Raw genomic sequence first — 15,001 nt, 5'->3', positions numbered from 1 at the left:
ACTTCATTGTTGCAGCTGTGCATATGTTCATACAAACTTTCTGGGCAAGAGTTTGTGCATGGACAAGATTACTAGTTTTTTACCTGAATCATTTCCTGGGATGATCAACTTTTTAATAAATTTTGAAGCAGTAAAATTGCTTCTAACATTTCAAATTATCCTGGCTGCCCCAATAGGCTAGAAATTATTAAAGAAAATGTTTGGGTGTTAGGAAATGTTGAAGCTAATATTGTATCAGGATTTAATATAGTTGGATGCTAAATTCTGCTCTTGCATACATACATATGGCTCCCATGTACTATGATGGGATCTACCCAAGAGCCTATGGGATCAGAATTTGGCATCATATCAATATATCACTCAATGTAGTATAACAGAGAGCTTTTTACTAAAACTGGAATATATTGTCTGATTGCATGATGACAGCTCAGATAATAAAAGTTCACTATACATTACTTTTGTGTTAATCAGATCAGAATGAGTACCGGAGTTCTCTTTTTCATATTATTATAAAGTGTTCATGAAGAGCATCAGTCTAAAGGCTTCTCTGCCTGGAGAGTTGGTGCTTGGAAGGTTGGGTTGTAAAATCTACAGCGCTGTTGCCTGCTACGCACCAACTGATTTGTGGACCTTGCCACAGCTCACTAAAAGTTATGTGGTGCGCTTTTGATCTACTGCTGTTTCTACAAGCTGTTTCAAGCAGCAGTAGATCAAAGCAAACTCTGAAACTTTTAGTGAGAAGCAGTTAGTTAGTGCGAGGCAGGTTAGCACTATTGGTTTACATCCCACCTTGCTGCACGCTAGCTCTCTATGTAGATAAGTGCTAACACAGCTTGATGTCTTAATACATCAATTTATAGCACTTTTGAGACCTTTATTTTCTCCCTACTTTATTTAACATTCCCTATACATGGTGCTTCATAAACAAAAGATGGAGCTCTTGCCCGGAAGAGCCAGATCCTGCAATCCAATCTATGCATGGATAGATGCATCATCCATCCAGAGTCATATTAAAGTCACCTGTGTACATACAAGTGAATGGGCCTCTGTAGGGATATGCACATGGAGTTAATTGCAGTAAGATATGCCTAGTGATTATTGTAAACTATAGTTTAATAAATCTCTGAAATGCAATGAAAATAAGAACTGGGCTCAAAAGGAAATGGAAGTTCTCAGCACCTACCAGGATTTAGCCCTTAGACTTTTTTACACTATGTATTCTCTTCTTTTGATTTAAATTACACTAACCTATACCAGAGGTCTATAGAGTTCCTGTCTCTTCTCCTCCAACCACACCCCATGTAGACTTTATAAAGGACATATCACATGCAGACTTAAAGCATGCATCACATCATGTATCCATTATAAATTGTGCACCCCAATACCAACTGATAAGGCGAATTCTTTCAAATGAGTTTGTTAATGTACCTTATACTCTATTCTTTATTTATCTGCCAATAAAGAATTACATTTTACAATCACACCATTTTAGCCTCCCACCGAAAACCAGGCAATGAGTATAATTTCAAAAAAGTATCAGTTATAAGCATTGATAATTTGAAGTAGTTTGACAAATTACCTACAAAGTTTTCACATATCCTGAAAGTAATCTAATTTGATTATAGCTGAGTCATGAAAAATGGGACTCCTAATAGAACTCTGATCACAACTATAGTTACAGAGCTGCCAAACAGTGCTATAATCATTTAGGACCTGATCCAATAGCCCATGGAAATCAGTGGAAAAACTCTCACAGATTGCAATGAGTTTTGGCTCAAACTCTTTATGATGTGTAACTCAAAACCAGTATGACCAATATTCTTCCTAGTTTTCAAGCAAACACATTTTGGCACCGTTTTGCAACAAAATATTTTGCTATTAAAAAACTGCAGCTGATCCAGAGCAGATGTGGAAAGGCTGACACCGATTATATGTCCCCCTGTGGGAAGGGGAGAGCAGGGTGTGAAATAGGACTCAAAGAATTACAGTTTGGGCTCTGCTCTGCATCTGGGGCAGAGAAGCTATGTGCTGCCCCTAATTCAGGGCAGATTACAAGGTGTTAATCTGGACTGAGACTGTAATCAGCCTGTAGAGGACAAAATGTTCACACATATGATAATGACTTTTGCTGTTTGGGAATTTTTTGACATAACTTTTTTCATCAGAAAATGCTGGTTCATCAAAATCAAAATGTTTTGAGGCGATGTATCACCATCAAAGGAATTTCTGTTGAAAGCCAAAGAGAGACAGAGATCCCAGAATAGCCAGGTAGGGAAGGCACTGAACTGGGATGGGTTCAACTCTCTGCTCAGAATCAGGCAGAGCAGGGATTTGAATCTGAATATTAAATTATGTATTAATTATCAAAGTGGAACAGCTCAGACTGATTCTATAGCCTGGTGGCTATTGCTGACTCTATAGCAGGGCCTTGAACCTGTCTCCTCCAGGACAGGTGAGTGTCCTCCCCATCAGACTATTGGGTACTCTGTGGTCTCACTCGCTCTAGAATTTTTTGTGAAAAATTCTAAAGGTCTCATTTTCGTCCTGATGCAGAATGAAAACAATAATAAAAACCTTGAATTTTGTTCATGAAATGGAATTCTTGTTTTCTGGCCAGCCCTAATAATGACCAATTATAAGTGAGATGCAAACATCTCTAACACATTACTAATTGACAACATATCTTCTTTAAGTATAGCCAATACACTACACTAGTAGTCAAAATGAACTAACTATGAAGGAAGTTTCAAGTGGCAGTATCTATCCAGTTGTGAGATAACAGGCCTTAAATTTAGACACTAATCAGAATGACGAGTCAGGGTAATGTGATGACTTAACTCAAAAACAGTTTGCACATTTTTTCATCTAATTGTGTAGAAATATTCTCTTTTGCCTTCAAATAAACCTGATGATTTTCAAGCCAAAACCAACCATCTTAGCCAAAACTGCAAAGGTGATAAATTTAGGGCTTATCATAGAATATGCTTGAAGTAATTTAAAGGAAATTCCCAAAGCAGTTTTCTGAAAGTACTTATATGACTTTTCCCCTTTAATCTGTCTTTAAAAACATTCATTTTATATATTAATTTACATAATCTTCTCATTTTATAACATACTGTAACAACTGATAATGGAACTGGAAATATGAAAAAGTAAATTTATAATTACAATTTATACAATAAATTTAAGAAAAGAGGAATTGTCATGCCAAATCAGACCATTGGTTCATCTAGTTCAGCATCTTCTCTCGGAGAGAAGCCTGCTGCAGAAGTTTCAGAAGCAGGTGCAAGAAACCCTGAAATGGGCAATTATGGAATAACTAGCTCATGGAAGAAGTTTCTTCCTAAGTCCTCTCAGTTAGTGATTGCCTTAACTTGCGCTGTTTTATAATGTCTCTGTTTTTTTCCATTTCCTATCTCTCTGATCTTGACACACATAGGAAACATATGTGACCCGAACTCCAAATTAGTCTTTGGGAAAGATGGATCTCAGCAAAATTGTTCTATAAATCACACAAATATGTGGCTTGCTGCTTCTCAGCCTATTAATATGAGCTGTTTGTATTACATTCTATATAACAGGGAGTGCTACAGAAAGCAAAATGATGGTACTTCAGTTTCATAGTTAAATTCATTCTATAAAACCTTTTGGGAAAAATGACTGTGCCTGTAACCCAGAAGTTATTAAAAAATATGCTTTTTCGCCTTGCATTTGATAATTAAAAATATACCAAGGTGATTTTAATGTAGATTTTCCTCCTTTTAAAAAAATCTTTGTTGTACAGTGTGTCTGGAATTATCATGCTCTCTTTTTCTTACATGTGCATATCAATATGGAAACTACCATCATCAAGCAACATGAAACAGATAGATACAGTAGGGTAAATTTGCTGTGTGGAGGTATTTGAATGAATAATGGCCATTGAAGTCAATGAAATCTGTGTGGCTGAATTCCTGTTCTTCAGGCTTAATTTTGCCAGGTCTTGCCAGAGTGTATCTTGCATTTATCATGCTGCCACATAGCCCTCAAGGCCAGGGCCGGCTCTAGGATTTTTGCCACTCCAAGCAAAAAAACCACAAACCCTCTGAGAGCGCAACTGCCAAAGCAAAAAAAAAAAAAAAAAAAAAAAAAAATGACCCAGAGTGCCGACCCTGGAACTGTGCCACTTGCATAGTGCTTTTCTATCCTTGGATCTCAAAGTGCTTCATAATAGTGGGCAAGAATTATGAAGTATATGCCTCATACAGTTCTACTGCAAGCTATTTACAATAACATGAAATTTGGGAACAATACACCTTGCCCTTCCCCCCCCCGCCCTGCCGCAAAGTGTTATATGATCCATCTGGTGATCACCTTAAGCCTTTAAGCATGAGAATCAATAGCCTTTACTATTTTCACCATCATTATTATAACTGCAAATTCTATTCATATATTTGCACTGGTGTTTAATCCCTTTCTGAAACTTGCTAACAATATGGTCTGTGCCAATAAGATGTTTTTTAGAGGGAATTACTGATTGTAGACAAAATGTAAATATGAATAGGCAAATAAGTAAAAATCTTGCCAAAATTATTCACTTGCTAAAAAGAGCCCAAATTTCCCCAAGTACATAAGAACATAAGACCTGCCATAGTGGGTCATACCATGATCCATTTTGCCCAGTGTCCTGTCTCAGAGAGTGGCCAGTACCAATGCTTCAGGAGGACTGTACAGAATAGGGCAATTATGGAATGATCCACTCCTGTCTTGGACCTGTCCTCCATGAACATATCCAGTTCTGTTTTGAACCCAGTTATACTTTTGGCCACGGCAATGAGTTCCACAGATTAGTTGTGCATTGGAATAACAACACCTTGTGTTTGTCTTCCACCTCTGCCTATTAATTTTATTGGGTGACCCCTCGCTTTTCTATTGTGTGAAAGGGTAAATGACACCTCTTTATTAGGTTTTTTCCACAACATTCGTAGTTTGGAGCTGACATGGCTTTCCCAAAGACAACTGTATGGGAACAGGCAATATATCTGTACAAGACTCTTTGAGAGTTATTGATCTCAGTGAAGATATAATTTAAATTATTTTTATATGATGACTTAAAAATATGCTCCAGTTCAATGACGAAGTATTGGGTTATATGCAGGAAGACATGCTGAGTGAAATTCTCTCTTGTGTTATGCAGGAGGTCAGATTACAAGGTCTTAATGGTCCATTCTTGCCCTAAAATCTATGAATCTTTATTATACTGCACTCCTCAGTTCATTTGTCTCCCCTGACCTCATTCTCACAGCTATAAAGCACTTTGGGACCAAATGTGGGAAAAATCCTCAAGGAGGCCAGGAAACGCCAAAAGTCTCTACTCAAGGAGTATCATCTGAATTCATTCTTTAGGCTTCACAGAAGAAGTAAAAGAAGGTTCAGCTCCTGCTGCCTCCGTGAACCAGCAGATCCATATTATTTCACACTGTCTCCTAGCTCCTGATTATTCTCCCACAGCTATGGCTGTTTCACAGTGTTGGGGAATTGCAGTTAGGAGTTAATGCTGCCTGAGAGAGACAGATCATTAATAAATATATTTTAAGAACATAGTTTTCTAATGAAGTGCTCCTTAAAAAGCCCAGATAGACCAATTTGTCATGTGTTCAGACTACTTCTACATAAACTCTATGCCCTTTTTTGTGAAGCAGGGAAAGATTTTTTAACTATCCTAAACAGAGACTATAAAAAGGATTGTGGGTGCCCACACAGGTATTGCTTCTCAATGATTTCCACATCAAAGGTGTGCAGTTTGTAAATCAAAAGATTTTTTTTCTAACTACTCTCTCTGTAAGCTCAGCATGGGATCTGAAAGTCAAGCTGAGTTCTTTCCTTCTCATGCACCATCCTGAGTAACAAAGGTTCTGCAGGCCAAATTAGTCCCTTATGTACAGACGTACTCCCCCCAGGCCTTCAGATAGGTTGGACAGGTTTGTTTGATTGAAACTGTGCAAACAATTCATGCACAAGAAAGAACAGAATCCAGCTCACTCACAGCTAGTTATGTTGGCTGTGAACTGGTAACAGGTGTGAAGCAGTAAAAATATATTATCTTCTGAAGTCAGCAGGTAAAACTCACACTCATGCAGAAAAGATTTGCTGAGTAAGGGAGTGCCCTTTTTTACCAAGTCACTTTTTAGGGCACAACTTCACTTCCAGAAGTTCACTGAAGCAATTAAGTAAAAAAAACACAATTATCTTATTTGTCTAGTATCAACAGCCACACTTAACGAAAAGCAGCACGCCACATTTGCCACTAAAAATCATCCTTCATTTGGAAGAGGAACAAGTGAGAGTAACAGTTTGAGAGGAGACTCCAATATGTAAGACAGTAGCCCAACTGCCTAAGTGACAATTTACAGCTGACATGTGGAGGCTGCTTTTGGCACTTTTAGATTAAGTTCTTTCCAAAGGGCTTTAGAGCAAAGCTTTCAATACGACCATAGAACTGTCTGCTAGTTGGTATGAACTTCCTTTAATAAAATCAGTTTCTCTTGGGACCGATAAACCTGTGCCAGCAGCCCAGGGACATTTTGAGAGCCAGTCCCGCCTGTTTACACAACCAGAGAATGAGCACAGACAGCATTATAAATCACTATGCTCAGAGACCACGGTAAAGTTAATAATTTTCTTCTTGTGCAGCCATATATTAAACCACTCGAACAACAAAGTGGGAGAACTCATTCAGATCAACTTTTGCCTAGAATTGAAACTTGACTGCGGAAGTATGCTTCTCTTTTGTTGCTGTGATAGTCATCTTAGAGCTCACTTATACCTCCAGGTTTCTGCCAGGAACGTAATAATCAAAGTGGCACGAGAGACCTGTTTATTCAGGATTCTGGCTTGATGGGAACCAGGAAATCTCCTCTCATTTTATTGTGATGTAGCCACCTGTGACCTTCATCTGCAGTTTTCTACAGCTTTTCAAATATGCTGCAGGATCTTCTCTACACTGTGTTCCATGTTACAACACTCATGATTTCAATGGAGTTGTACCAAAACTGACTTGGGCAGCATGACTCTTTGTTATCTCTAGAACATGGTTAATATATTAAAAATGCCACAGCAAATATTAATTACTAATAAATATTTGGCCTCCATCCATGTTATGCTTACTAACAGGGTGCCATATTTCCATGTTCAATGTACAATGGAAGTTTGGATTTGTTTTTCCCTCATATTGTTAATGTTTTTTTCCCCTTATTATATTTTGTTTTCTTATTTTTTCAGTTAGAGGAAATGGTGCTTGAAAGGCTGCAGACATTATATGCTCAAGCATCCGAAACATGCTTATATATGTATGCTATATATTTACTATGTTTGCGTGTGTGAATATATTTATATATAATGTATGAATTATGTGTGTGTATATGTATATGAATCTATTTTAGGGTTTTACACCGCTGCCCATCACCACAGTATCTGATCACTTTCCATGTAAAATAAGTAGCAATAAAGAAGTCCCTAACAGACATCATGGATTATCTGGCGCTTGTCCTTTTTCAGGGTCAAAACTCTACTTGGAGTAGGTGATTTTAGGTTTGATTTTTATTGTAGGTTTTATTAATTCCCCTCTTTTAGTTTAAAATGTGGCATGGATATAGAGGTTGTGAGAGCAAAGATGACTACACATATGTTAGGTGGGACTGGTGGTATCACCTATTACTAAAGTTACCTCACTATTTACATGATGACGCCTTGTTTTCAGTTGATTATAACTTTGCCGAACTGTAACCATTTCAGCAGAAAATTTCCATAAGGAGCGTCCGCTTCGTGCTGAATTCTTTTGAAAAATTTCATGCAAAATGGTTCAGCCATTTCCAAGGACTAGACAAGGGTAATGCTGATTTGCTCATGGACCTTTACTTTGAGCATCTCTAGCACAATCACAATCTGAAGGAAGGACTTGACATTTGGCAAGAGGTAGGGAGATGAGGGCACTGTACCCTAGATGTGTCTTTTTCCACCCCTCTGAAAATATACCCAAATCTGATGAAGTTGTAAAGTTTTGAAAAATTAGTTTGCACGTGCTCAGTAGAGACTTCCTAGAGCTTTGCAGCTAAATTCCCAGAAGATTCAGTCTTCATTGGGTATGCTCCAGCCAGGGGCTGAGCAGGAGTTTCTCTGCATTTCCAGCTCTGGGCTGCTGTGGGCACTGAAACAGAAAGCAGAGAAACTCTCTCTCTTGTACTTTCAATGCTCCTTGCCCCTTGCTGGGCCCAGGCAGCATGGAGGAGGAAGCAGCCTCATTTGAATACCAAAAGGGCAAAAGCTTGACTTTGTGGGTGGACTGGAACAAGTAGCCTGGGGTTGGAGGCTGGCAAGGGGGGGAGGGAAGGGAAATTGGGTTTTGGAGTTGGGGCAGGAGAGTGGAGTTTGTAGCTGGGGAAAAAGAGTGGGATGGGGAGACTAGAACTGGGTAGGCAAGACGACTGGGCCTGGGAGGGGGTGCTGGGGAGAACTGGGACTGGTTAGGCAAGGAGACTGAGACTAAAAGCACTGGATGGGAGAAACTGGAAGGGGAAGATTATGACTTGCTGGGCAAGAGACTGGGTCTGTGATGAGAAGCTTGGGGAAGAAAACTGGGACTGGCTAAGTGGGGATAATGGGCTTGGAGAAGGAGATAATGGTTGGCAAGAGACCAATCTGAGACCGTTTGGAGGTGATGGGGCAGAATGGGACAAGCTCGCGCCCACTAGAATACAAAGGCTGCTCCAAAGCCAAGAATGGAGCTCTCAGTTCCAAAATTTCACCATTCCTCTGTGCTCAGCAACTATCTGTGAAAACCACTGGCAAAATGTCCCAGCCCCCTCCAGTGCTGGTCTACATATATATATCATATAATGGAATTTCTGGAGTTTTTTTTAGTTTGCTTTTTTAAAACCCTAGGAAATTCAACATTGCAGTCAAACTGCATTAAAAAAAACATTAAGAGCTCAATAGTAAGGAAATGCCAGAATTAAAGTTACTTGCGCAACCTTTTGCTTATGCATTAAGCGACAGTCCTTAATTACATGACCATATACTATTTTTTCCACAGGTCCTCTGCCTCACTGAGTGCACAGAATGGACCAGCTCTGTGGATGAATCAAGGTTGTGAAGTAAAGGGGGCTCTTGCCCATAGGATTCCTACTTCATCAGATGCAGAAGTGGGAAGGAGTGCAGTGAATGAGACAGGAGTTGCAGGATGAAAAAGGATGGTGTCATGGTTAAGGCAGTTGAATGCTGCCCACAGAATTGGATTCTATCCCCAGACTATGAATCTTCCTCAGACTATGATGCTGGGAAATTCCCTTAAATAAGGCCTTTCGGAGGTAGTAACTAATTGTGTGTTCCTCATTTTCTGGATGCCTGACCTGAGACCATGGTGTGTGATTTGCAGAAGTGTTGAGCACTCACAGCTGCCATTGAAGTCAATGAGAACTATTTTTTGAAAATATGAAGTTCTATAAAATGCTAAGGACTCTGAAAAATTCCTAAATGTCTCAACTGGACACCTCAAATTAGGAAACACTACTGATGTAAATCTGTGTGCCTCAGTTCCCTGTCTGTAAAAGGGGGACAATACCACCCTATCACGAACAGGTTGTTCTCAATATAAATGAATTAATATTTGTGAAGCACTCTGTTATAAACAGACAGTTAAGGGTTAATAGAACAGGAGTACTTCATGTCTCTTTTGACTGTAAAGGGTTAACAAGTTCAGTGAGCCTGGCTGTCACCTGACCAGAGGCCCAATCAGGGGACAGGATACTTTCAAATCTTGAGGGAGGGAAGTTTTTGTGTGTGCTGTTAGATTTTAGTTGTTGTTCTCTCTGGGTTCTGAGAGTGACCAGACGTGCAACCAGGTTTCTCTCCAATCTCCCTGATACAGGTTCTTATAGATTCAAAATAGTAAGTACTAGGTGATAAGGCGAGTTAGGCTTATGTTTGTTTTCTTATTTGCAAATGTGTATTTGGCTGGGAGGAGTTCAAATGTGTATTTTGCTGAAAGGATTTTAATTTGTACTTGTATACTTAGGCTGGGAGGGTATTCCCAGTGTCTATAGCTGAAAGACTCTGTAACATATTCCACCTTAAATTTACAAAGATAATTTTTACTGTTTTTTCTTTCTTTAATTAAAAGCTTTTCTTGTTTAAGAACCTTATTGTTTTTTTTATTCTGGTGAGACCCAAGAGGACTGGGTCTGGATTCACCAGGGAATTGGTGGGGAGAAAGGAGGGAAGGGGGAGAGAGAGGTTAATTTCTCTCTGTGTTAGGATTACTGTCTCTCTCAGGGAGAGTCTGGGAGGGGGAGAGAGAAGGAAGGGGGGGAAGATGAATTTTCCTCTCTGTTTTAAGATTCCAGGAGTTTGAATCACAGTGATCTTCCAGGGTAACCCAGGGAGGGGAAGCCTGGGAGAGGCAATGGGGGGAAAGGGTTTACTTTCCCTGTGTTAAGATCCAGAGGGTCTGGGTCTTGGGGGTCCCCAGGCAAGGTTTTTGGGGGGGGGACCAGAGTGTACCAGGCACTGGAATTCCTGGTTGGTGGCAGCGCTACAAGTACTGAGCTGGTAATTGAGCTTAGAGGAATTCATGCTGGTACCCCATCTTTTGGACACTAAGGTTCAGAGTGGGGAATGATACTATGACACACTCAGACACTAGAGTGATAAGCACCATAGAAAAGACCAGGAAGACATTAACAATTCTATCCATAGCAGGGTTTGAATAATTCACTGTAAACAAAGCCTAACTTCATATCTCGCACAATAAGGATAAAACAAAATATTGAATTCATTAACTGAGCACTGTCTATTACATGTGAACAGAGTGAAACTGGGATCCTGTGGAAAAAATAGTATGGGATCACTTAATTAAAAACTATCAAAATACATATGCATGAGAACTGCACAGGGAATCTTTGTTCTGGCATTCCCTAATGTTTGAATGCTTGACTTCGCAATTTTTATAATTTTGTGTAAAAAATAATTTTACAACACACAAATCATAATTCTTTTTGTAAATCTTGTGACTGACCACTTCTCTCTCTCTTTTTATAATTAAATATTATATGCACTCCTCAAAACAATAACAGGTGGAAGATTACTGAACTGTCTATCAATATGAAAGACACGCATCTATCAAACTGTGACAGTATCTGCAGTTGATGACTCAGTGGAATCAGCTTTCCACTTCCAGTTTCTGTGACACCAATGAATGATGAATAGAGGTATTTTTGAACTCCTAGACCAATTCAAGATGAGAGAACCCAGAAAGACTGGATTTTCCTAATCACTACTACAGATACACCTAATAACATTAACTGATCCAAAAAGAACATACAAGCAAGATGCATTGTAATATACTGACTTGTGCATGTACTCACCACTTTCTTCCACTGGAAGGAATTTCAGACCTGTTCCAGTGCTTTGAGTTTCCTGCACCACAAGAGCTAATGGAAATATTGCTGTTTTGTAATGAGTGGAGGCCACGTTCATGGAAAGGCTGGTGAGTCATGATTTCTGTTCCTGATGACATTTGTATATGCTTAATTGATGACTACGGAGTATGTACCATAATAGGCAGCCATGAATCATTACAGCACCAAAGAGAATCATGATTGCTATACAAATAGATTGCTGATCAAAGAGCATTAACATTTGCAAATAACCATATGCGTAAGATATAAACCAGACTTCTCATATGAGATGAGACAGAGAGACTGAAAAACATAGAAGGCTAAGTTCTACATTCAGGCACCAGTACTAGTAACTTTATCGGACTAACTCTAGACCCACACTTTTGTACCAGAAAGCAGACGGTGACCCACAGACCTTACTACAAATCAAATACATTTTAGCATATTCAGAAGTTCAGAAAACAAAATCAGCATTAGCCACATGTCCACCTGATCAAGAAATGCAATCACAGCAGAGCCAAATATTTCTCTGCAGATGAACAATAACCTTTTAAAACAACATAAAAAGTCAGTTGGCAGTAATGGTAAGACTGAGCAAGATATATTTTCAGCAAGTTATGATTAATGGGAAGTGTATCGAGTGGGTGGGCATACCCTACCAGAATGCTAATTTTGACTCTGATAGGGAACAGATTACACAGCAGCAATGAGACTATATTTCAGTGCTATTCCAAGGGCTGCATTCTGTTCTCAGTAAGAGTGACACAACTGCAGTGTAACTCCATTGATTCTGAGGGAGTTACTTCCGAGTTATGCTGATATAACTGAGTCCAGAACTGAGCAATTACGGTCAATTTAAAATATGGCTGTTCAGATGATGCAGAGGGAAAGGGAAAAGAGGAGATAAATATTTAATTAGTCTGTTCATCCTACCATGGCAAATGACAAACAGTGGTAATGACAGGAGAATTCAGATGACCAGTCACTTGGTTTGAAACTGTCTGCTGGACATAGTACATTCAAACTTCTCCTTAACACAGCTGAAAACATCAAAGAATGGTATATCGGGAGCTATTTTAGAACTTTATTCCAAAAGGTGTTCACAGCAAAAGAGCCCAGAAGGCTAGTTTTTTGCTCAGCACAGTGAGTGGATTTTCAGTCGTTAAGTGCCTCTCCTAATTCCCAAAACACTCCATATTGTGGGCAATATTACACTGTTGCTTCCTAATCATCCTCTTGATTTCCACATAAGCCATTTACTTAAGGAAATGGACACTCCAGTCATATCTATGAATGACCAGTTTTTATAGGTGGAAGGTGTAAATATTTGTGGGAAACACGAACAGAGGTAGGGCCAGATACTTTAACATTTATTCAGACTCGGGTCTTGTCTACACAGCTGCACAGTTTAGACTACAGAGGTCTGAATAGCAGCACACACCAAAATGTTGCACTGTAACTTCCCTGTGTGGATGCTGCAGACATGAACTAACAGTTTCCTAGTTCATATTAACGCAATCCTCTCAAACCAGTAGTCTGATCTGTAGCAATGCACCTTATTCCATAACTAAGCCATTGAATGCAATGGAACCACATGCAGAATCAGGCACTAATTCAATATATCAGTGGCAGAATCAGGCCTTTAGCAAAAACAAAGAGAACATTTTTGTCACTGAGCAATTTCCTCATTAATATTTACATTTACTTTGAAAATTGAACCTTTTCCATATTTACAGCCTAAAAATATTATTGACAAAGAAAATAACATGCATTTTAAAACCAAAAGGTACAACAACAAATTTGGGTTAAATTCTATTCCTGGTTATTCCTAGAGCGTATTGAGATTAATCTTTTTGTAAAGACATTCTCTGCTCAGTTTATCATGTTTGGAAATGGTTGTGAATCAGTCCTGATTCCTGCAAATATATTTGTTGTTCATGTATCAAAAAGTTTATGTGAACAAATTTCAACCTATTGGGAAAGGAGGGTATTGAGAAGGACTCACTTTGACTATTCAATCTTCTTTATTTCTGGTCCTGTTTCTGCTCTGGATGGCTGATTTTATTTTAAACAGAGGAACAACAAATGATGATGAATTAAGAGAAGGGAACTCTTGTCCATACATGAACATTGTTTGCAGATGAATTCAGGCACTCATATGAAGAACAGCCATTCCTCAATTGTTTGTAAGAAGAAAAGCGTATTTATGGGAATGTTCATAGAGGGTATAATAAGGGATATAAAAACATTGTCAAACTAAACACAGAATTAAAACAAATATTTGCAAGTACTGTTTTGAACTCCTGAAACTATATTAATATATTGTGTGCAGAGTGTAGTGGGACTGGCAGGGGTGTGTCACAGCTCCATTCTGTCATATACATTCTCCATTGTTGTAGGAGTCATTAAAGGACCTTTCACGAGGATCTGATCTTTGAACAGTCCAAATGCTGCTTTAAGTCTCATTGGAGAGGGATCTGGGATTAGAATTGGGGAACTGTTAACTATCTTCCTGATGCCTTCCGTCCCACCTTTGCACTGAGTGCTGCCCTGGAGAAAAAATGAATGTAGCCCACAAACCATGCAATAGAACTTTCCTTGGTTGCCAGTTTTTGATGATGCCTTTATCTTACCTTCCATCAGCTTCCCTGTCTGTTCTGCACTGCCTCCTGGGAGGATCTTGGCAATGTAGGCTCCAATTTCTCCATTGTTCCCTGGAATTTCTTTCCCACCTACAACTCGGATTCCCAGTCCATTGCCTGCAATCAAAAGCAAGAAACAACAGGTATGGGCAGAGACACAAATATTGGATATTTGTCTGAAGAGAAATGAAGACAGAAGACACATCACAGGCTACATAAAGGAAAACAAACACCTACAGCAGCTTCTGAACTTGAGCATGGAAATTAATTTTACTATCAAAACCACACTGCCTTTGCCAATAGAGAATTCCTCTAGTGGAAAGGGAACATGGACCTGCTGAATTCACAAAAGGAGAGGCCTCCCAACTCCCTGGATGTTGGAGATACACAGAGAAGGGCAACTCTAGTTCTGCAGAAATGGAAGCTATCCGCATGGATGTCTCCTGCCTCACTGGTGGATACCCTCCCCATAAAAGTATGGTTCAGTTACCTTGTAACTTATGGAAAATGTTAGAGGATTATGGAAAAGTTCCCCCAAAAGTAATTGCTGTATCACTAAAGCCACTCATCAAACCTCTCCCATAACACTAAAAATATACCCTAAAACTTACCCTGTGTACTTCTAATAACCACAACTTACTGCAAAATTGTTAACTGGGATAGCAGATATATGTACAACAATCCTTAATTTGATACAGCAAATGCAGGTGTAATCTGGCTGCACTTAGTTTTATTACATATCTAAAAAAATACATATAATTTAGATGAACACATGATAACGGAGAACCATGAACTGCAAATATACACAGTCTTTGGAAGGTACTCTTACTTTTCTTACACGTTTGCTTTTACATCAAAGGATATTATCAGAATATAAGAAATCTACAATCATATGGTGTTGACTTTGATGGTAGTATTAAATAGAGT

General features: G+C 39.0%; 1 protein-coding gene across 1 annotated transcript in view; it reads right to left on the bottom strand.

The window, feature by feature from the left end:
• Window positions 1-15,001, bottom strand: part of PCLO (piccolo presynaptic cytomatrix protein) — a 544,942-nt gene that overhangs the window by 146,549 nt on the left and 383,392 nt on the right. The window contains exon 10 of the mRNA XM_050937044.1: window positions 14,066-14,191. Within this exon, the coding sequence (XP_050793001.1) occupies window positions 14,066-14,191 (126 nt within the window). The remainder of the gene's footprint in view (window positions 1-14,065; window positions 14,192-15,001) is intronic.

Source organism: Gopherus flavomarginatus, chromosome 1 (assembly GCF_025201925.1).
Source record: "Gopherus flavomarginatus isolate rGopFla2 chromosome 1, rGopFla2.mat.asm, whole genome shotgun sequence".
Taxonomy (NCBI): Eukaryota; Metazoa; Chordata; order Testudines; family Testudinidae; genus Gopherus; species Gopherus flavomarginatus.
This window is presented reverse-complemented; position numbering and strand designations above follow the sequence as displayed.